Source organism: Scyliorhinus canicula, chromosome 4, assembly GCF_902713615.1.
Source record: "Scyliorhinus canicula chromosome 4, sScyCan1.1, whole genome shotgun sequence".
NCBI lineage: Eukaryota > Metazoa > Chordata > Chondrichthyes > Carcharhiniformes > Scyliorhinidae > Scyliorhinus > Scyliorhinus canicula.
In genome coordinates, this window is record NC_052149.1 from 134,741,071 (window position 1) to 134,764,633 (window position 23,563).

Sequence of the window (23,563 nt, forward strand, 5' to 3'; positions counted from 1 at the left end):
CGATGAGCCAAAGTCCCGCCGTTGACAGGCCTTTCCCGTTGGCGTGGATTAAACCACCTACCTGACCGCCGGGATTTGTGGCGCGGGTGGACGCCGGGATCCTTGGAGGGGGGGGGGGGATCTGACCCCGGGGGGTGCCCCCACGGTGGCCTGGCCCGCGATCAGGGCCCACCGATCGGCCGGCGGGCCTGTGCCGTGGGGGCACTCTTTTTCTTCCGCCTTCGCTATGGTCTTCACCATGGCGGAGGCGGAAGAGACCCCCTCCCCTGCGCATGCGCCAGGATGACGTCAGCAACCGCTGACGCTACGGCGCATGCGCGGACTTATGCCGGCCGGCGAAGTCCTTTCGGCCCCGGCTGGTGTGGCGCCAAAGGCCGTTCACGCCAGCCGGCGGAGCGGGAACCACTCCGGCGCGGGCCTAGCCCCTCAATGTGAACGGGACTTCCGCACCTTTGGGGCGGCCCAACGCCGGAGTGGTTCATGCCACTCCAACAGGCTAGGACCCCCCCCGCCCCGCTGGGTAGGGGAGAATGCCGGCCCAGGTGTCTAATGTGCGAAAACAGAACATAGCAAACAAAACAAATGTTCATAAGTCCAGTATCTGGGGCTTGCATCTGATCCTGGTCGACCAGCGGAGAGGTGGTGGTGGGGACGACGGCATCTTGATAGGCGGGATTGAAGCCGGACTGGTGGCCTCGTGGTTCGAGGTATCAGGAGGTGGCACAATAACAGATGGAAACAACGAAGAATGTGGTTGCGAGCGGGCAACTGTGCGCAATGCCTGTCTGTTTCGCCGCACAACAGAGCCATTAGCCATACGCACAACATATGATCGAGGAGCAGCCTGTCGAACAACAACAGCTGGAGCTGACCCGCCTCCATCAGGTAGCTTGATCCGAACAGCATTGGCCGGGGATAGCACAGGCAAATTGGTGGCATGAGCATCATAGCCCTGCTTTTGCCGGTCCCTGAGTTTCTGCACCTTCTGTAGCACTGGGAGGTGATCCAGATCAGGCAAGTGTATAGCTGGACGAGTCGTCTGCTGGTCCCTGTTCATCAGGAGTTGATCCAGTGACATGCCGGTAGGCAGAGGGGTTGCCCTGTATGCAAGCAGCACAAGGTCGATGTCAGAAGCAGAATCCGCGGTCTTGCAGAGGAACTGCTTCACTATGTTCACCCTTTCTCAACCTTCCTGTTGGACTGTAGGTAATGTGGCTGGAAGTGACGTGATGAAACTGATGTAACTGGGCAAATCTTGACCACTCTTGGCTGCTGAAGCAAGGATTGTTGTCACTCATGACAGTGAGTGGAATACCATGCCTGAAAAACGTCTCCTTTCAGGCCTTGATGACGGTCTTCGATGTGAGGTTCGAGAGCTTCATGACAACTGGGTAGTTTGAAAAATAATCAGTGATTAACACATAATCACGACCATTGGCGTGAAAGAGGTCGATGCCCACCTTGGACCATGGGGAGGTCACGATTTTGTGCTGCTGAAGCGTCTCCTTGCTCTGTGCTGGCTGGAAGCGCTGATGTAGTCTCTGGCTCTCAGTCTGCATCTTCAGCATCCATGAGACTGCAATTTACAGAAGCTTGAGACCTGTCTGGACAGCAGCTAGACGTTGGGGTCAGGGCACCCTTCGACCGTCTACCCCCTCGAGGGTTCCTACCTCCACCTGATGTAGCGCTGCACATATGTGGTGAACACCAGATAGTGCCCCAGGAACCTCTTCACTAATATGCCCAACCGAGGGAAGTGCCCCTGGGATGGTGGAGGGTGTTGGAGACAGCTGTGACAAGAGATCGGTGTCACCGCCGGACTGGTGCTTCAGGGTATCACAGACTGGCATTTGGGGGCTCGCGCCTTTGACTTTTGCTGCCTCCTCGCTGGACGTGTCCTGGGGTGTGTCCGGAGAATACCAAAAGGGCCAGCCTCGTCGTCAGGTGATCCTGAAAGACACAAGACATGACGCATGGTTGGATCGCGGGTTGGTGGGATGGTGTGGGGAAGGTAGGGTGGTGAAGGGGAGATGATGTGCGAGTGGTGGGATGCTGGGGTTGGAATGGTGTAGGGGAGTTGGGGTGGTGTGGGGGAGGTGGTATTCATGCCATAGGGACACCGCAACTCGCTTGGTTCCCTGATGTCAATTTCCGCCTCAGTGACTACCCTCTCCCTGGCCCACTAATCAGGTCCAGTGATGAGATCCACTCCACAACGGCCCCCTTCCAGTCTTCTCCTTCTCCCTCCAATTATGCGCTACCTTCTCCTCGGAGAATCCTGCTCACTGATAACATAAAGGGTTATATAACATAGAACTGAACAGCACAGGACAGGCCCTTTGGCCCACGATGTTGTGCCGATCTAGTCTGAAACTAAGATCAAATCAACCTACTCCCAATCATTCTAGTGTACTCCATATGCCTATCCAATAACCGCTTGAAAGTTCCGAAAGTGACTGACTCCACTACCATAGCTGGCAATGCGTTCCACGCCCCAACCACTCTCTGAGTAAAGAACCTACCTCTGACATCCCTCCTATATCTTCCACCATGAACATTATAGATATGCCCCCTTGTAACAGCTACATCCACCCGAGGAAAAAGTCGCTGAACGATCACTCTATCTATCCCTCTCATCATCTTACACACCTCAATTAAGTCACATCTCATCCTCCTTCGCTCCAATGAGAAAAGCAGTATCTCCCTGCCTGACAGGGACATACATAGAACAGTACAGCACAGAACAGGCCCTTCGGCCCTCGATGTTGTGCCGAGCAATGATCACCCTACTCAAGCCCACGTATCCACCCTATACCCGTAACCCAACAACCCCCCGCTCTTAACCTTACTTTTTAGGACACTACGGGCAATTAAGCATGGCCAATCCACCTAACCCGCACATCTTTGGACTGTGGGAGGAAACCGGAGCACCCGGAGGAAACCCACGCACACACGGGGAGGACGTTCAGACTCCACACAGACAGTGACCCAGCCGGGAATCGAACCTGGGACCCTGGAGCTGTGAAGCATTTATGCTAACCACCATGCTACCGTGCTGCCCATAATATGTATGATATGCCCATACATATCAAGAACATGCAGTACTTGCTCCTTGAACAAGCTCCACATCTCAATTGTGCCTATCCCTGACAGTTCCTGTTTCCATCTTATGCTCCCCAATTCTTGCCTAATCGCATCGTAATTACTCTTCCCTCAGTTATAAACCTTGCCCTGCCGTATGTTCCTCACTCTCTCCAATGCTATAGTGAAAGTCACCGAATTGTGGTCACTATCTCCAAAGTGTTCTCCTGCAAACAAATCTAACACTTGGCCCGGTTCATTACCCAGTACTAAATCCAATCTGGCCCCGCCTCTTGTCGGTATATCCACATATTGTGTAAGGAACTCTCCTGCACACACTGGATAAAAACAGCCCCATCCAAACTATTCGAATTATAGTGGTTCCAATCAATATTTGGAAAGTTAAAGTCACCCATGACAACTGCCATGACTACCGCACCTATCCAAAATCTGCATTGCAATCTTTTCCTCCACATCTCTGTTACTGTTTGGGGGCCTATAGAAAACTTCTGACAAAGTGACTGCTCCTTTCCTATTTCGAACTTCAGCCCACATTACCTCAGTGGATAGATCCTCCTAAAACTGCCTTTCTGCAGCCATTATACTATCCTTGATTAACAATGCTACTCCTCCACCTCTTTTACCACCTTCCCTGATCTTACTGAAACATCGAAACCCCAGAACCTCCAACAACCATTCCTGCCCTGTTCTATCCACGTCTCCATAATGGCCACAACATCATAGTCCCTGGTACCAATCCATGCTTCAAGATCACAAACCTTGGGCGGGATTCTCCGACCCCCCACCGGGTCGGAGAATCGCCGGGGCCGGCGTCAATCCCGCCCCTGCCGTGTCCCGAATTCTCCGCCACCAGGGATTCGGCAGGGGCGGGAATCGCGCTGCACCTGTCGGCGGGCCCCTCCCGGCGATTCTCCGGCCCGCAATGGGCTGAAGTCCTGCCCTGTCATGCTGGTCCCGTCGGCGTGTTGCACGTTTTACTATGGGCGTAAAACGCGTTTATTGGGGTGTATTAACTTCCAAGTGCTTAACACCACTAGGCTCTGTTCTATGTATTTATTCAGCTTAGGAGTCGCCAGGTGCCGTATAGACACCGTCACGAGTATTCCAAGGTCAAGTTCAAAGTAATAAAGACGATACACCGATTAGTAAGGTCCAAACGATAATATTTATTATACAGTAATAATAAATATTCATGCACACACTAAGAGACTAAGCTATGACTAAACTAAAGTAATCAGAATACTTATCTAACAGGAACAGGCAAGGTCAGGGAGCGAAGCCTACGTCCTGGTCTTGGGCTGCAACCTTCAGCAAGCGTTCTGGTCACTGGGGGTTCTAGCGGGCTTAGTTCGCGTAGCGAGCGTCGTACTGGCACTTACGGTTCGGCGGCTGGTGCTCAACGGCTGGAGTCAGAGTGGATCTTCAAGTTCTTGGTCAGGGCCGGAGCACGGAATAACAGACCTTGATCGAAGTTAAGCCGGAGCACAAAACAGACCGGACAACACGAGGTCCCTGTCTTTTATAGGGATCCCATTGTCCTTCCCTCTTCTTGGGCGGGCTTTAACCTTTGGATATCTATTGGGTCAATTCCTCATCGATACTGTTTTAATTCCCCAATGCGAGGGGGTCTCCGTGATGGGGGGGGCGTTTCTTATGCCCTTTGTTTGGAGGTTTCTGGTGCCTCGATGTCTGGGCCTTGATTCAAATGTGTCCATTCAGAATCAAATGTATCTATTGTGTGGGTGTTCAGGTCTGATTGCCTCATTAGCATGCAAAGCGTTTTGCCATTTGCACCTAGCTAAGGTCTTCTCACCTGAGCCCAAACTGGTTTCTGCTGCTTGCAGAATGCAAAATGCTCTCTTTGCAGACTGCTGGTCTGGCTAAACTGTCTGTTTCCCAGCAGTCTTAGCGCTTGGCTTATTTTGTAGCTCAGCGTCCATTTTAGGTGGCTACATTCCCTCCTTGTGATCCTCACAATCAAAATATTGTGAAGGATCACCTATGTACGTCGCCTTGAGTGCATCTGGGTTGCCTTCTTTGTGTCCCCTGACCTCTTGCCAGTTCCTGGGCTACTCTATCTTAAACTATGGGAAGAAAATTTTTACCTTACATTTCTACTTGGCGCTATGTCAAAGGGGACATGCATTACCATAAACTGGGAACCTCTACCTATCACAATTATCCTTAACTTTACTTAAACATTTCCTCACACTCTAAAACCTTAACCATTCACACCACAACATCACATTTCCTAACTCGGCAGTCGAGTATAGGACAATACAATACAGGGTCGAATTTTTATTCATTACACAGTTCTTTATTCATCATGGGGCAGAGGGGATTGATGAAATCGGAAAATCGGAGATCGAACTCCATAGACGGAAGGGCAAGAACGGGAGGCTCTCCTCTTCCACTTCCTCAACCTGAGGGTCTGTACAAGGATAACGAGGATCGCAATCACCAGTAGTGATTCGATTACGTATGACATGGAGTACCATGTCATAAATTTAGTGCACCAGGTCTGAACCTCACTGATCAGAGCTGAGCACTGGGGAGTGGCTGTAAGGGAAACATTTACTGTGGGGGTTGTGGGGGAAACGTGTCTTGTTTCCACACATACAAATATAACAGTTAACAACAGTAGGTGAGCTTCCATCATCTTCAACTTGGTTTTCCTTCTTTCTTCCTCCTGTATGGACAATCCTTGCTTCGATCCCTGTCTCTTCCTTCGAAAGCTATGGGATCAAGCACAGTATCTGTCAATACACAGTTTAAGATCTTTACCTGTTAGTGCATCTGTCTTTTATATTCCGATTGACCCTTTAAAAATGACTGGCCAAGTCACACCCTGTGACTCCCCTCATTTTTTTTTTTTCAAAAGCGAATTTGAAGACCAGAATACACCTAACAATCCTTCTCCTGCGAGCCGTCTCGCAGGCTTTGCTAGTTTACCATCCGAATGTTCCTGGATGTAAATAGCATGTGGGATGGCGGCCTAAGGGCTGCCTAACGAAAAATGAAAACAAAATTTTGAAAGAAACGTCCGAATGAGTTGCGTATGGGCCGCTACGGGTACGAGTTGGATGGGATCCCCGGGTAGGGCGTGCTGTGCCATACCCGAGCTTGGCTGACCAAGGTTGGTTCTCAGACAGGGCGGGTCCTCAGTGCCGTTTGTCCACTGCCTGAGTAACCTGGATTAAACGGGTACAAATGTGTTAACCGTGACTTGCAGCCTCTATTCACCGAATAGAGGGGCACCTAAAAACAAGGGAGCCAAGATGCTCCCACTGAGGTTTGAGCTGGGCTTCAGATATTGTAGCCGATACGGTGAGCTGCTCACCATAGAAGTTCTCAGAGGTTTCGGCAGAGAAACTAACGTGTATGTGAGGTGGTCACAATCTTTTCAGCTGAAAAGAAGATGTCCATCCTCCAGCTGAACCATTTACAGTACTGAGACAATACAAACATAAAACAAAGACAAACATACGTGCAGGTTCCATCAGAAAGGACATCGTTTCCCTCAAACGATTCCTATGTTACATCATCTGGACACCTCACTTTTCCTCTGTCTCTGTGAACAGGGTCACAAAGGGGTTGCCGTGTCGGGATTCAGACACCGTGTCGTCCTGCTCTCCCGGATCCCACACCCTTGTGTGGATCAGGCATGCTATTTTCGAATTGTGTGACCGGGGGTCACTCTCGTCATTGCGGACAAGTCTGTAGGAATTGTCCCTGTGCCATAGTGTTGTGTCAAGTGTGGTGTCGGGGTCGGGTGGTGGTTCTGGGTTTTTAAGGTAAGTGACTTCCATGGGGTCACTGGAGTCGGGGTCGTAGTTGGTGCAGTGTGGGCTGTATGGCTGTGTGCTGTCGCTGTCCTCAGAGTCAGTGTCTGTCCTGCTGTCTCTGCTGTGGCAGCTTGTGGGCGTTTCGGGGCGTGGTCTGTTGTGGTCTGTGGGCGGAGTCGTGGGCGAGTCCGTTGATGAACTGGTCTGTGAGGGGGATGGTGGAAAAGTGTCTCTAGTGGGTGGGGTGAAGTGTTCTGCTGCATCTCGCAGTACATGATGAGCATGGTTAGACTGTGTTCCATATGCCTTTAACTGGTTGATATGGAACCACGCGGTCTTCCCATTAGGATATTTTACCCTGTAAACTGAGGGGCTAATTTTATCCGAAATTGAGTAAGGGCCGGAATATTTTGGAGCCAAAAAACTGCTGGGGTTGTAAACAGATAACATTACCTGTTGCCCAACCTGGAATTCTGTGGGGTGTACGGTCTTATTAAAACAAGCTGTGCGTTGTTGACGGCGTTTGCCTAGCTGAACTGCGGCTGCAATCTGTGCAGACCTCACAGTCTCAACCAAGTCTTTAACCGTCTTTTCGTGTGTGAGGGCCGTCACCTCGGGGCTGGTCATGTCCAGTCCTAAAAGGAATTCTGTCCCTTTCATAGGGCGTCCGGTCATGAGTGTGTGTGGTGTGTAGCCTGTGGAAGTGGAAACAGTGTTCCTTATGAACATGAGTGCAAATGGGAGCACTGAATCCCATGTGGAGTTATTCTCCTGAACCATTTTTCTAAGGGTAGTTTTTAGAGTCCGATTCATGCGCTCCACAATCCCGCTGGACTGTGGATGATACGCAATGTGGAAATTTTGTTTTATTCCGAATATTGTCAGGACGTTCTTCATGACCCGTCCTGTAAAGTGAGATCCCTGGTCCGAATCAATACTTCGGGGTAAACCCCATCTCGTGAAGATGTGGTGGGTCAGGATCTTTGCAGCTGTCTTAGCTGTATTTGTTCTAGAGGGGAATGCCTCCACCCATTTGGTGAAGGTGTCGATGACCACCAGAACGTATTTATAGCCATTCCTACAAGGGGGCAATGGTCCTATAAAATCGATCTGGAGGTTTGTCCAGGGGCCGTTAACTGGGCGAGTATGCCGAAGTTGTGCCTTCTTAGAATACCTCTCCGGGTTATTCTGAGCACAAATAAGGCAATTCTCAATGTAATGCGTTACATCAGTCCTGAGATTAGGCCACCAACAGAGTTGCCTGAGGTGCCTCGTTGTTGCATCAATTCCCTGATGCCCGTGGTTATCATGGAATAAAGCAATCATTGCATTCCTGTCCTGCTGCGGGACCACATAAAGTTGTTCTTTTATGATCACACCCTCATGTGTGGTCAGTGCGTGTTTAAAGCTCTCGTACTCTGGCACAAAGTTGCCTTTAAAAACCTCCCTGAGGTCCTTATCCTGCTTCTGTGCTGCCACAAGATCTTTAATATCTGTCTGTGAGATTTGGACTGCGCTCACAGGGGCGCTAGCTGGTGCGCTAGCTGGGGGGGTCCATAAGTGTCCTCGCCTGGAACCTGCCTTAGCCAGTGCGTCGGCCTTTACATTCCCAGAGGGTGATGACCTATGGTGACTTCTTACTTTTATTATTCCGAAGGTCCTGTCCTTCGCTTTTTCTAAAATATGCTGGAGTAGAGGGGCTGATGGAAGGGGTTTCCCGTCTGCGGAGACAAAACCTCGTGTCCTCCACAGGGGCAGAAAATCGGTCAAACTGTTACAGACATATAAGCTGTCTGAATATATGTCTGCTGGGCTGGGGAAAGAATCGGGGTGGTCCACTATATACGCTATGGCCGCGAGCTCTGCTGCCTGCGCGCCTAAGTGACCTGGTAGTTTTAGAGCGATTTCTTCGAGAGCGCGCCCCTGCGCGTCCTCTACATAGATGCCGCATCCTGTGATACGCTCACCATTTAAAACTGTGGATGAACCGTCCACGTAAATCCTCAGTGGTCCACACGTGTCTGTGGGTTGGGGGCTTTGTTTTGGGTTCCCTATCTTCCTGGGGGGTGTTTTTGCTATGAAGGGTCCTGTGTTATGCAGGGGAGCTACAATTTCACAGTCATGGGGCTGTCCGGGGTATTGGAGGTTGTCTGCTAAATATGTGTGTGTGCGGGTCCGTTTTACTGTAATGTCCCGTCCTTGTAAAAGTAGTGTCCATCTAGCTGCCCTAATCTGGCTAACTGAACCGTCCTTCAGTCGACCGTCTAGGAGTAGCTGTGTGGGTGTGTGTTCGGTCAGAATAGTAATGGGGTTGAGTCCGGTAATGTATGAGAAGTATTGTACTGCCCAGAAGACAGCAAGGAGGTGCCTCTCGCAGGCTGAAAATCCTTGTTCTACCGGGTCTAACAGTCGGGAGGCATAAGCCACTGGTCTTAGCTGCTCGTGCCGTTCCTGAAGCAACACGGCCGAGAGGGTCAGATCTGTGCTCGCTACCTCTATTGCATAGGGGGAAAGTTGGTCTGGGACTTGTAGCGCGGGTGCTGCGCTAAGGGCTTTCTTTAACTCTTCCACAGCCTCTGTATGCTGCGGAAGCCATTCCCAGGGGGCTCCTTTCTTAAGGAGGTCTGAGAGTGGGGCGGCTTTTGTCGCGAATCCGTCGATGTGGTTCCGACAATAGCCAACCAGTCCTAAAAACGACCGGAGGGCTGAAACATTTTGGAGAAGGGGCAATTTGACAATCGAATCAATTCTTTTGAATTCGATCTCGCGTTTGCCGTGTGTGATGACTGTTCCCAAATACATCACTTTATTTTCCAAAATCTGGGCCTTTCTTGGGTTAACTTTACATCCAATTGAAGTCAACAGTTCCAGGAGTTCGGCCAGAAGCGTAATGTGCTCTGCCTTTGTGTCTGTCTGCAGTAGTAGGTCGTCTACATACTGTACCAGACATTCGGGGCGGGAGAATTTCTCTAAACCACTTGCCAACCGTCGGTGGAAAATGGAGGGGGAATTGTGGAATCCTTGTGGGAGGCATGTCCACGTATACTGCTGCGATTTGAAAGTGAAGGCAAATTTGTACTGGCACGCTTTTGCCAATGGTATTGACCAGAATCCGTTACTGATGTCCAATACCGTGAAGTATTTGGAGTTGAGTCCCTGCTTGAGCATGGTCTCGGGACTAGTAGCTACCGTTGGGGCTACTGCGGGGGTTACTTTGTTGAGTTCCCGATAATCGATGGTCAGACGCCATGATCCATCGGGCTTCCTCACTGGCCAAATAGGGGCATTATTGGTCGAGGTTACCGTTCTGAGCACACCTTGCTCCAATAAGCTTCCTATCACCTTTTCTATTTCCACCTCTGCTTTCAGGGGAAATCTATACTGTTTCTGTGGTCGGGGGTCCTGTCCGGTAACGTGAACTGGTCCAGTCATTCTGCCACAGTCATGACGGTGACTGGCAAATGCTGTCCTGTGTTTGTTCAGTAGGGCTTTTATTTGTCTGTCGGTGTGGAGTGTAGTCAGGTCAAATGAGTACTCTCCCACTGCGCTAATCCGATTAGCGTAGTCTCCTACTGTGAGGGTGGCTGGTGCTCTGTCTGATCTAGCCATTCGCCAGACACACTGGTTCACTGGGTCGAACGACAAGCTATGGGCATTCATAAAATCTATCCCCAGGATGTGTTCTGCTGTCCGGGGAAGATTTACTAATACAACGGGGTGTTTGGTTGAGATGTTCCCTAGCTGGATCGCTACGGGTGCTGTGATATGTCCCTGCTGTGAGTGTCCGGTGAACCCGCTAAGTGTAATGGTGGATGTGGTCGGCCACGTGTCTGCGTGTGCCGTGGTCGTAGAGTTAATGGTGGTGCGGGAGCCTCCTGTGTCCCACAGTAACTCTATGGGCTTCCCTTTTACTCTGGCTGTGACTACGGGTCTCCCTGATGAATCCCAGAGTGTGTCACAGACCCAAGTGGGGGAGCCCGAACACCGTCAGTTCGTCTCGTCCACATTGGTGGGTCCTGACTGTACTGCTATATTGTGGATGGGTTTTGCCTTACTGCGGTTCAGAGTGCCTGTCTGCTGGCCTCTCTGAGATCGCTGGGGTGCATTGCATTCCTTTGCCCAATGCCCTAACTGTCCACAGTTATAGCATTCCTGGCCTTTCTGTTGTGGGCTGCTCTTCCCTTCATTTACCCATGCGGGTTTCTGATGCTCTCTCACTGCCTGAATATCTGCGGCAGCCTGAGCCTCTTCTGGGGATTGAACCTTACTCTTTCCCTGAATTGATTGCTCCCAAGCGCGGGACAACCTTTTCAGGACCCATTTCTCATTATGGGCCTCTTCTGAGGGGTCATAACTGTTGCAAGCGCTCTGTCCTGCCTCTGTTGCGTGTGAGATAATGGTGCGCGTCCATTTGACCATATTTTCCTGGTTCAAATGCGCTCTATTTAACTCGCCGAAAACTGCGTTGAAATGAAACCACAGCCTTCCTGCGAATGCTGTGGGGTGTTCGGATCTTTTCTGCCGGCACTTATTCAGTCCTTCCACGGGGTCACCTCGATTATACCCTATGGCATCTAAAATGGAGGTGTGCATCTCTTCTAGGGTGCCTCCGGCAACGTTCTGTGGGTCGGGGAGGGCTGCTACTACTGACTGGTCTAAGCTCAGCACGGTGAGCTTAACCTGCTCTCTCTCATCCAGGCCGTACATGGTAGCCTGCTGTTTCACTTTAGCGAAAAACTGGTGGGGGTCTGCGGTGGGGAGGAACGGAGTGATCTTCTCACATGCGTCCCTGAGCTGGGTTACAGTTAAGGGGGTGGTGTAGGTTATATCTGGTGCGCCTTCTGTTATAGCTTTTCTCTGCGTGGTTACGGGATTCATGGGTGCGGTTATGATCTGATCTGTGGGGGGTGGGGGTGCCTGCCTTTTCTGTTGCGCTGCTGGCGCACATGTTCCCTGAACATATCGCTGCGCTGTTTCACTTAATTCTTGCCAATCTGGGGCATTTTCTCCATGTAACTGGGTTCCAAAGGTGCTTTGGAACCCATTTTGCACCGAAAGCAGCGATTGCAGCTCTGCAATCTGTTTCCTGCATTTCGCGTGATCCACAGTACTTTGCCTTTGCTCTGTGGTTGCAGCATGGAGCGCTCTCAAAGCTGCTTTGAGATCAGAGCATTGCCTCTGCAATGCCTCCACCTGCTTCTCTGATTCCTCTCTTATCAGAACGGCACGTTGCACGTCCTGATAAGCCTTTTCGTACTGGGTCTGGGAACTGCTGAGATGGGCTAGACAAGACTGATGTGCCCTCTTGGCATCATCCACCTCTCTACCTTTCTCTACCAACTTCCCTCTTAGATCCAGATTTTCCTTCTCAATGTCCCTGACATCGACCTTACTCATTCGGTTCCTTTCCTCTAAATCTCCCCGGAGCGTCCTGACGACCTCCTCTGTGCCTCGCAATTGTGCCAAACAGGACACAATCGCCATCGGCTTACGTGCTTTACTAAGGTTCTTTTTGTGAATTTGAGAGAGGTTCTCCCACCAAGTATGTCCTATACTTCCGGGACCTGTCTCCTCATTCAAACAAAACTCTTTCCAAAGGGGCCATCCCTTTCCTTGTAAATATTTGCGGAGTTCCAGCTCCCACGTGGGACACTGACCTACCCTGCTACTGCTGCTGGTCGCTGCGACCACAAACCTTTCTGGATCCATCAGACGTTCCATTGCCTGCATGGCCATTTTCTCTGACTCTCTTTTAGTTAATTTGGAACAGGGGGTTGCTGGGGTTGTGTTTCAAGAAACGGGTACGGCTTACACTATGTTCCGTTCACAAAACTACCGAAAGTTTGTCGCAACAAAAATGCTTTCAGTTTTACCTTACAGCCCTGTTAGTACGCATGCACTAAAACACACTTCCGAATTACGCTTATTAGTTTGAACACCTTGAATACTCGTGATTTTCTTTACTTTCTTACTTTCTCTGTAATTTGGAGTTCTAATTCAAATTTCAGGGTCCTGGACGGTGTGGGGTTTCCACTTACAACCGTGTCCCGTCAGGAAGTCGCCACTAAATGTTGCACGTTTTACTATGGGCGTAAAACGTGTTTATTGGGGTGTATTAACTTCCAAGTGCTTAACACCACTAGGCTCTGTTCTATGTATTTATTCAGCTTAGGAGTCGCCAGGTGCCGTATAGACACCGTCACGAGTATTCCAAGGTCAAGTTCAAAGTAATAAAGACGATACACCGATTAGTAAGGTCCAAACGATAATATTTATTATACAGTAATAATAAATATTCATGCACACACTAAGAGACTAAGCTATGACTAAACTAAAGTAATCAGAATACTTATCTAACAGGAACAGGCAAGGTCAGGGAGCGAGGCCTTCGTCCTGGTCTTGGGCTGCAACCTTCAGCAAGCGTTCTGGTCACTGGGGGTTCTAGCGGGCTTAGTTCGCGTAGCGAGCGTCGTACTGGCACTTACGGTTCGGCGGCTGGTGCTCAACGGCTGGAGTCAGAGTGGATCTTCAAGTTCTTGGTCAGGGCCGGAGCACGGAATAACAGACCTTGATCGAAGTTAAGCCGGAGCACAAAACAGACCGGACAACACGAGGTCCCTGTCTTTTATAGGGATCCCATTGTCCTTCCCTCTTCTTGGGCGGGCTTTAACCTTTGGATATCTATTGGGTCAATTCCTCATTGATACTGTTTTAATTCCCCAATGCGAGGGGGTCTCCGTGATGGGGGGGGCGTTTCTTATGCCCTTTTGTTTGGAGGTTTCTGGTGCCTCGATGTCTGGGCCTTGATTCAAATGTGTCCATTCAGAATCAAATGTATCTATTGTGTGGGTGTTCAGGTCTGATTGCCTCATTAGCATGCAAAGCGTTTTGCCATTTGCACCTAGCTAAGGTCTTCTCACCTGAGCCCAAACTGGTTTCTGCTGCTTGCAGAATGCAAAATGCTCTCTTTGCAGACTGCTGGTCTGGCTAAACTGTCTGTTTCCCAGCAGTCTTAGCGCTTGGCTTATTTTGTAGCTCAGCGTCCATTTTAGGTGGCTACATCCAGGTGGCGCGGGTGGGCTCCAGGGTCCTCGGAGCGATCTGGCCCCAGGGGGGTCCCCCCACGGTGGCCTGGCCCGCGATCGGGGCCCACCGATCGGCGGGCGGGCCTGTGCCGTGGGGGCATGCTTTTCCTTCTGCCTTCGCCATAGTCTTCACGATGGTGGAGGCGAAAGTGGCCCCCTCCCCTGCGCACGCGCGGGGATGACGTCAGCAGCCACTGACGCTCCGGTGCATGCGCAGACTTCTGCCGGCTGGCGAAGTCCCTTCGGCCCCAGCTGGCGTGGCGCCAAAGGCCGTTCCCGCCGACAGACGGGGCGCCAACCACTCCAGCGTGGACCTAGCCCCTCACTGTTAGGGCTTGGCCCCTAAAGGTGCCAGGAGCCCCTGCCCCGCCGGGTAGGGGAGAATCCCACCCCTTATTCTTGATGCTGCTTGCATTGAAGGAGACACACTTCAAACCACCTTCATGCCTGCAGGTCCATTCTTGTGACCTTGGTACCTTGCTCAGTACTGCACTACCCTCAACTTCCTGAACTCCAGCAATGCTATCTCCTGGACTACAAATCAGTTTCCCATCCCCCTGCCAAATTAGTTTAAACCCCCTCCGATGAGCTGTAGCAAAGTTCCCTCCCAGGATATTGGTGTCCCTCTGGTTCAGGTGTGACCTGTCCTGTCTGTACAGGTCCCACCTTCCCCAGAATGTGCTCCAATTATCCAAGTAACTGAAACCCTCCCTCCTACACCATCCCTGTAGCCATGTGTTTAACTGCACTCTCTCCCTGTTCCTCACTAGCACATGTCACAGACAGCAAACCAGAGATGACAACACGGTCTGTCCTGGCTCTCAGCTTCCACCCTCGTTCCCTGTATTTCTGTTCTACATCCCCGTCCCTTTTCCTACCTATGTCATTGGTACCGATGTGTACCATGACTTGTGGCTGCACTCCCTGCCCCTTAAGGATCCTGAAAACATGATCAGAGACATCTCGGACCTTGGCACCCCGGAGGCAACACACCAACCGTGAGCCTCTATCGTTGCCACAGAACCACAGAATCTGCACCTCTAACTATATGGGGATATGATGTGGAGATGCCGGCGTTGGACTGGGGTGAGCACAGTAAGAAGTCTTACAACACCAGGTTAAAGTCCAACAGGTTTGTTTCAAACACGAGCTTTCGGAGCACGGCTCCTTCTTCAGGTGAAGAAGGAGCCGTGCTCCGAAAGCTCGTGTTTGAAACAAACCTGTTGGACTTTAACCTGGTGTTGTAAGACTTCTTACTATATGGGGATAGTGTGTGAAAAAGGGCATTGAAGTGTCCGATCAGCCATGATCGTTTTAAAAGTCAGAGGAGGCCCGACGGGCTGAATGGTGTATTCATATTCTTGTGTTCCTAACATGTTACAGCTTGGTCAAAAGTTATTCATTTTTATCCTTACCAAGTTTATTGTCTCAATCATATGATAATCTATGGAACATGGGCTTTAGTTTCTTGGTTAATTTATGTTTTTAATCAGTTGTTCAGCATTCCATTTAATAATTAAAAACGAGTTAAGGTATTTTATAACCTTCGGATAGTTTTTTTCTTACCACGGCTTGTCCTTGATTATTTCTCTTGTCTGTAAATAATCCAGCAAACATCAGGCCCAATGAGCCTCCACTCAGATAGACTAGAACAAAATATATAAAAATATTTTACTGACAATTGTTACCCCTGTTCAAACTATTAATTTAATATGTTCACTTATGTTCTCTGAATGATTTATTTCAAATAATAAAAACTCAAATTCCACAAATGGAATTACAAACATGCCTGTAAATTATGAATGTTGGATTCTCCATAACAATTTGGGTTCAGTTCATTATAAAATACTCTATCCACTGGGAATAGGAACATTTGCCGTTACTTTCCTATTTTGAGACTATGGACACGAGGATCGGAATTCTCTGCAAGGCCGCTCCTCGCCCCCTATTTCCCCCCCCCCCCCCCCCCCCCCGGGGGCTTTGGCCGGCGCCAACCCGCGCATGCGCGGTTGTCTTCTTCCCCTCCGCTGCCCTGCAAGACGTGGCGGCTTGATCTTGCGGGGCAGCGGAGGGAAAGAGTGCGCCTCTTAGAGACGCCGGCCCGACGATCGGTGGGCACCGACCGTGGGCCTGTCCCCTCCCGAGCACAGCCGTGGTGCTCAATCCCCTCTCCGCCCCCCACAGATCCCAAACTTACCTTTCACGCTATGTTCACGCTGGCAGCGACCAGGTGTGGTTGCCGCCGGCGTGAACAGGTCGGGAACGGCAGGCTCGGCCCATCCGGGCCGGACAATCGCGGGTCGCCATGAAAAACGCCGACCCGCGATTCTCCGTGCGGCGTGTTGCAAAACGCAACACGCCATTTTGGGGGGTGTGGGAGAATCGCGAGGGGTGCCAGAGCGGCCCTCCCGCGATTCTCCCACCCGGCCTGGGGAGCGGAGAATCACGCCCGAGCTTCTGGAAATATTTCCAAGTGTTACAGCCAGTGGGAATTGTCGCAGGTTTCCCGTTGCTCGGCCCAGCAAAACCGGCATTGCAATTCAACGTTAATTGGTCTACTTAATGAGGCCTCATGGGCTTCTCTGTCCAAATGCCAACAAGGTCGAGCAGCACTTAAGCTGCACTTGCTCAGCCAACTCCATCCAGCTCGCAACAATGGCGCCAAGGAGACCAGCCTCAAGATTCGGGAAAGTTGACCTGGGGAGGCTCCTGGATGCAGTGGAGGCCAGGAGGGATGTCCTGTTCCCCTGAGGGTCTGAGGGTGAGCCACAAGGCAGCACTGGGACGAGGTGACGGCAGCAATCAGCTCGGGCAGTGTGACCAAGAGGACTGGCCTCCAGTGTTGGAAGAAGGTCAATGATCTACACCGGGCAGCATGAGTGAGTAGACACCAACATCCCACACCCACCAAGCAACCGCCAACCCTCCCTCCACCCCCTCCTGCTTCAGCACTCCCTCTACCCACCCCTTAAACCCTCCCTCCACCCAATCCTCTCTTCACACCTCCACCCCATAACTGTGAACCACCCGTGTGGCTAATGATGCCCTCTCCATGTATCTCCTCAGGAAAAGCTCTCCCATAATCGGTGGGAGAGGGCCCTGACTGGCGGTGGGGCGCCGGACTTGAGAATCCTCACCTCCTTCGAGAAGGGGTATGGCCAAGGACAGGGCGGTCACCAATATGGAGGCTGGTGGAGGTCGCAGAGGTGTGGAACTACTAAGCTCCACCCGGAGGACCTGTCAAACGTGAGTAGTGATTGCCTCACTGACTGACCCATCCCTCCCACTGACATGTCCATTCTCCCGCAGGTCCAGCAGCCGACGACGCCATCCCATCCTGGGCGGCACCCTCTCCTGACCCCGAGGAGAACACCTCGGAGGATAGCTCCGAAGATGCAATAACTGTTAATAGTTCCAGCACAGCTGCCATCACCACCCTCCAACAGCGCAGATACACAAACCTTGGTGGGACATGTTAATGGTGAGGTCTCTGGGGCACAATCTGGTGATCACCACACTGCTGATGATGGAAGCAGGAATCCCCAGGCGAGACAGCTGTTGGAGATCTGCTTGAAGCTGAGCATCTGGAACAGGGTTACCTGGAGCTGATGGAATCGATAGGGCGTGGCCGGGACATTCAGAGGGAGATGTCAGCGTCACTCCAGCAGATCAATAGCTACTTGGAGGAGTCTCAGAGGCTACAGCCACAGGTCATGGGGTTGGTATTGAGGGCACCGAGGCCAACATTGCTCGGTTGGTGACCACAGTAGAGAGCCTGGTGCACATTGTCGGCACCATGTGTGAAGGTGTCGAAGACGTCGCGCAGTGGGTGGTGTCCCTGCCTCTGAGCCAGAAGCTCTGGGTTTGAGTCCCACCCCAGCACTTGGTGGCCATGGAAGGTGTGTTCATAACACGGCAAACAGGTTGAGTGTCAATCTATAAATCCTTCCAAACACACCAATGACTGGCGGTAAGAGCGGGAGAGACTCCTTGTCAACCACACTTGATGTGGAGTGACTCGCCATAAACTACAAATCCCTAGCGACAGACTAACAACCTGTTCCGGTAATTACTAGCTATGAAAACAGTTAAAAGTCTGCCTTAGTGCACCATCAGGTGCGCAAAGGGAATTGAAATTGGAATTATAAGGCAGCACGGCAAATTTCCACTGGGGTCCCACAATTGACTGCTCTGGAATAGAAGATTAACAGAAATCCCGTATACAGGGAGCAAAAAGGTTTTCCATTAATCTATTGAGTAGAATCAGGAGAACCTGATCAATTTCCTGGTCAAAATTTATCCTTCAATCAACATTATTCAAACAGATTCTGTGATCATTATCACAACACTGTTTGTGGGATCTTTCTGTATGCACATTGATTGTTGCTTTTTTCTAATTTAGTGACTACTTCGCAAAAAGTACTTACATGGCTGTAAAGTATTTTGGGACATGCTGAGGTCAAGAAAAGTAATAAATTAATAGAATCCCTTACTAAATAATACTGCATTCGTTTGTGAAGAACCTTACTGGCAATAGTATCTGTTGAGTCATCAATCTTGGCAACTGTGCATAAATGTTCAAGTGCCATATATAATAGAGATGCTGAGGCCCCACACATTACTGCCAGTGCAGGCATGTACTTGTTGGCACCTCCACAAACCGCTACCTGACAAAAGCAAAGCAAACAATAATTAATGGGTGGATAAATATTGTGCACAATGCATGCATTTAGAAAAACTTAAAAATGCTTGTGTTATACCATAAACATGGCACAGCTCATGATTTAAAACATGGAACCGGTCTTAGTTAGCAGACTGCTGGGGTATGTTGGCCTGCTGGCTGATGTGTTATTATGTTTTGTCAGAACTAAAATATAAGAGCAGGAGCCAGTCTTACAACTCCTTGAGCCTGTTACACTATTCATCAAGACAATGGATCTAGGGTAGTGAATTGCAAAGATTCACGACCCGCTGATAGAAGAAATTCCTCCTGATCGCCATCTTAAATTGATGACCCTTTATTCAGAAACTACATCCGTTGGTTGAGATTTCCCCACGAGGGGAAACATCCTTCCCAGCATCTACCTTGTGAAGCTCTCTCAAGTTTAACATTCTTCAATAAGAGCCTCTATTTCCTCTGAGCTCTGATACCTTTAGAGCCAACTTGCTCAACCTTTCCTCATAAGACTTCATGCCAGGAATCAGCTTAGTTAACCTTCACTGAACTGCCTCCATGCAAGTATATCCCTCCTTAAGTAAGGAGAAAAAGACTGTAGACAGTACCCCAGTTGTGATCTCACCAATGTCTTGGACAGTTTAGCAAGACTTGCCTACTTTTATACTCCATTCTCCCTTGCAATAAAGGCCAACATTCCATTTGTCTTCCTAATTACTTGTTATAACTACATGTCAACATGCTAAAGTTGAGTCATGTCTTATTAAAGTAGACCAGTAGCATGCAGAGGAAAATTGACAATTTCTGTATTCTTCATCCATCCATCCAAACTAATTTTGAATGTTGGCATAGGCCCCACTAAGGACAGGGAGAGAGGAAAGATGTGGGCAGCCTGCTACATAGGAGCATGAGTAGGCCATTCAGCACCTTGAACCTGTCCCATCACTCACTGAGCTCAGGGCCGATTGGCATCTGAGTCCCATTTAGGCACCTTGTCTGCATATTAATCTATACATCTGGCTAGCAAAAATTGACATTTGATTTTAAATTATTAATTGAGCTAGCATCTATAGATTCCTTTGGGGAGAATTTCACAGTTCTACCATCCTTTGTGCAAGGAGTGTTTCCTAAATTCTCTCCTTAATGGATTGGCTTTGCTTTTAAGGTTATATCCTCTTTTCTTAGATTTCTTCACCAGCAGAAATTGTCTCTATCGATCCACTCAATTCCTTTCAAAATCCTAACGATCTCGATCAAGTTATCCTTCCTAGTTATCTACATTCCAGAGAATTCAAGCCGAGTTTACATCATCTCTCATCATAAACTAACCCTTGGGGTCCCTGCACCCCTTCCAAAGCTACAAATCCTTTCTTAATATGTGGCATCCAGAACTGTAGACAATACTCCAGATGTGGGGCGGGATTCTCCAGTCTCCCAGGTGCATGTTTCTCGGCGGCAGGAGGGATGCGCCATTTGTTGGCAGCGGAACTTTTTACTCCCGCTGCTGTCAATGCGAATTCCCAGTGGCTGCCAGGAGGACCAGAGAATCCACCACCAGCGAACAGTTGGAATGTCTAAATAAGGGTTTGTACAGTTAATGGAAACTTCCTGCTCTTTGTATTTTAGTTACAAAGAATAACATTCCATTCATCTTTTTGATTTGTTTTTACCCTATTAAAACATTTCCATAATTTATTATAAAGTCCGGAAAGGAGTCCATACGGAGCCAAACAGGTTGAGTCAAAAGAAAAAGGTTTAATGCAACAGAACAAGAGTACAGAGCAGTTACTCTTACTACAAGGAGCCTTCACAGTTCATGGCCCTCTGATTTTACACAGGATGTGTGTCCTCCTCAGTGGGGGAAGCGTGTATTCCCCTTTGGGAGTATTAATCCCCCAGTCTCATAAGTGTCCTATGACATGCTTAAGGTTTCATTAGTGTCCCATGGTCTGCTTACCCAGGTGATGACATAATCTGTACACAAAAGGTACTCAGACCTCTTTGGACATCCACTGTTTCTAGTTGCTCAACATTTAAATAACACTGCGATCTGTCCTATTTTGTTCCAAAACATCACCTGAGTTGAAATCGATTTGGTGCAGTTTCACATTATCTATCAATACTTCCAACCACACTTCTTACTATATCACCAATCTTTGTCTCATCTGGCACTCTATTGTGTTATTTAAGTTATTAGTAAGTGACTAGCTGCCACTTAACTTTCCAAATTCCAGGGAATAAAATCACATCGTCTTGCAGTTTATTCTGATATGTTTTCACTATGCACTCCCTCCAGCACAGATCCATATGTGACATCACTAGTTACTTCATTTGAACCCAAGTACCTACCCATTATCCCTACTCTTGGCTTCAATTGCCCAACCAATCTAACCAGGTCTTGGATTCCATAAACTTTAATATCAGCTCAGTCTCTTATATGGAAGTGTATTAAATATCCTCTGGAGAGTCATATAAACCATATCCATGGTCATTCTCTAGTTTTCCACTTCAGTTACTTTCTAAATGGTGCAAAACTAGAAACAGGGGAAGTCCAAAGAGACTTGGATGTCCATGTACACAGATGATTAAAATGGTATGGGCAGTTACAGAAAATGATCAAAAAGGCTATTTGAATGCTGGCCTTAATATGTCGAGGAACAGAATTCAAAGGAGCAGAAGTCATGCTTCGCCTATACAAAGACATAGTTAGAGCTCACCAGGAGTACTATGAGCAGTTCTGTGCACCACATCTTAGGAAGGAAATAGTGACCATGGAGGGAGTGCATAGTGAAGATTTACCAGAATGGTACATGGACTCCAAGAATTAAACTGCTGTGAGAGATTATTGTATTCCCTGGAATTGAGAATGGCAATTTACTCAAAATTTTCCAAATATAACGGGGAACAGATAGGATAGGTTGAAAGAAGTAACTTCCATTAGTTGGGGGAGTTTAAAACTAAGGAGCATTGCCTAAAAAAATAATGTTGCCCTTTCAGGGGTGGAAAGCAAAGAGTGTTGGAATCTTGCAACTTGTTTCTGCAAACGGCAATTGATGCTCAACCAATTGTTAATATTAAAACAGTGGCCGATAGTTTTTATGTTCGCAACCGTTATGAAGGAATATAGGACTAAGGCAGCGAAGATGAGGTTGTTCACCCTTTTCCTGTCCTCTGGCATATATAGTTTGGACTCACCACCCTAGTGACTGCCTCCCATGCAGGGTTGGTGAGTCGGTTAGGCCTCCTCCATCCATCCTTGGGGTAGAGGACATCCCTCCACTGCATTCAGCAGTGCTTCCAGAGATGCATCACTGAATCTTGGTGCCGATGCTGCTTGGGGTCTCCAAGACATTTCCCGGAGCCAAGTTTAGAGTGGGATGAAGCCGCAGCTGCCTGGGTTCCTTTCAGGAATATGGGCCGGGATTCTCCGAGCCTCCGCACCGAATTCGCGCTCGGCATAGGGGCGGAGAATGGGGCATCAGACCCGTAATCGGGTCCGACATCTTCCCGCGATTCTCCATGGACCGGAAAATCGGCGGCAGTCGCGCGTGCGTGGTCGACACGGCGCCGGTCGGCGGCCCTTGAAAGAGGTCCCCGCAGCGATTCTCCGCCGACATCTGCCCGAGTTCCCACCAGCGTGGTTCACTCATGGTTCCACCCGGCGGGCGCTCGGAGTGGCGACTGCGGACACAGTCCGCCCTGATGGGGGGCGGGGGGATCCATCACCGGGGGGATCTCCAGGACGGCCAAGCTCGCGATCGGGGGCCACCGATCAGTGGGCACGTGTGATCTGGAGGGGGGCACCTATATTGTGGGGGCCGCACACTGTGCAGGGCCGCCGCACGCATGCAAGGACCTGCGGCCGGAAGTGCAGGGCCCCGTATCGGCAGCCGGAGCTGCGTGGACTACTCCGGGGCCCTGGTAGCCCCTTTCAAAATAGAGAATCACTCTGGACTTTCTAGAAAGAAGTCCAGAGTGAGTTGCGTCCGTTTGCTCGCCGGCGTGGGAATATAGCCCCATTATCAGAGAATTCCGCTCATGGTGTCTCTTATTTTAGCTCTGCATCTGATTTTGCTTGATTGTACGTCTACAAAGTACCTTGGGATTATTGTGTTAAAGACACAACATAAATGCAAGTTATTGCCGGAAGAGGCCACAGCCAAAGTACCAAAGTGGAAGAGGGGAGTGGTATTATTTACCAAAAACATAAGTGAACCAACTTCTGAGATACAGATACAGGGCTGGATTTTCCCCTACCCGGCGGGGCGGGGGGGGGGTCCCAGCGGGATGGAGTGACGTGAACCACTCCGGCGTCGGACCTGCCCCAAAGGTGTCAGGGGCCAAGCCCTCACCTTGAGGGGCTAGGCCCGCGCCGGAGTGGTTCCTGTCCTGCCGGCTGGCGTGGAAGGCCTTTGGCGCCACGCCAGCCGGGGCCGAAGGGTCTTCGCCGGCCGGCAGAAGTCCGTGCATGCCCGGGGCGGGTTCACCTTCGCGCCGACCATCGCGGAGGCTATGGCCAACGCGTAAGGAAAAGAGTGCCCCCACGGCACAGGCCCGCCCGCGGATCGGTGGGCCCCGATCGTGGGCCAGGCCACCGTGGGGGCACCCCCCCAGGGCCAGATATCGCCCCGCGTCTCCCCCAGGACCCCGGAGCCCGCCCGCGCCTCCAGTAAGGGAGGTGGTTTGATTCACGCCGGCGGGACAGGACACCAGCGGGACTTCGGCCCATCGTGGGCCAGAGAATCGCCGGGGGGGGGGGCAACTGACCGGTATGCCGCGACTCCCGCCCCCGCCGAATATCTGGTGCCGGAGAATTCGGCGGCCAGCGGGGACGGGATTCACGCTGCCCCCCGGCGATTCTCCAACCCGGCCCGGGGGGGGGGGGGGGGGGGGGTCGGAGAATCCAGCCCACAGAG

General features: G+C 50.3%; 1 protein-coding gene across 3 annotated transcripts in view; it reads right to left on the reverse strand.

The window, feature by feature from the left end:
- The window catches only part of LOC119965023 (putative ammonium transporter 1), a 161,248-nt gene that overhangs the window by 36,969 nt on the left and 100,716 nt on the right, over nt 1-23,563 (reverse strand). For 2 of the 3 annotated variants that reach the window (XM_038795228.1, XM_038795230.1), the window contains 2 exons: nt 18,501-18,639; nt 15,539-15,618 (listed from right to left, as the gene is read on the reverse strand). In XM_038795228.1, the coding sequence (XP_038651156.1) occupies nt 15,539-15,618; nt 18,501-18,639 (219 nt within the window). Of the gene's footprint in view, nt 1-1,673; nt 1,951-15,538; nt 15,619-18,500; nt 18,640-23,563 lie in introns of those variants that run through there. The other variant, XM_038795231.1, reaches the window with a different exon arrangement.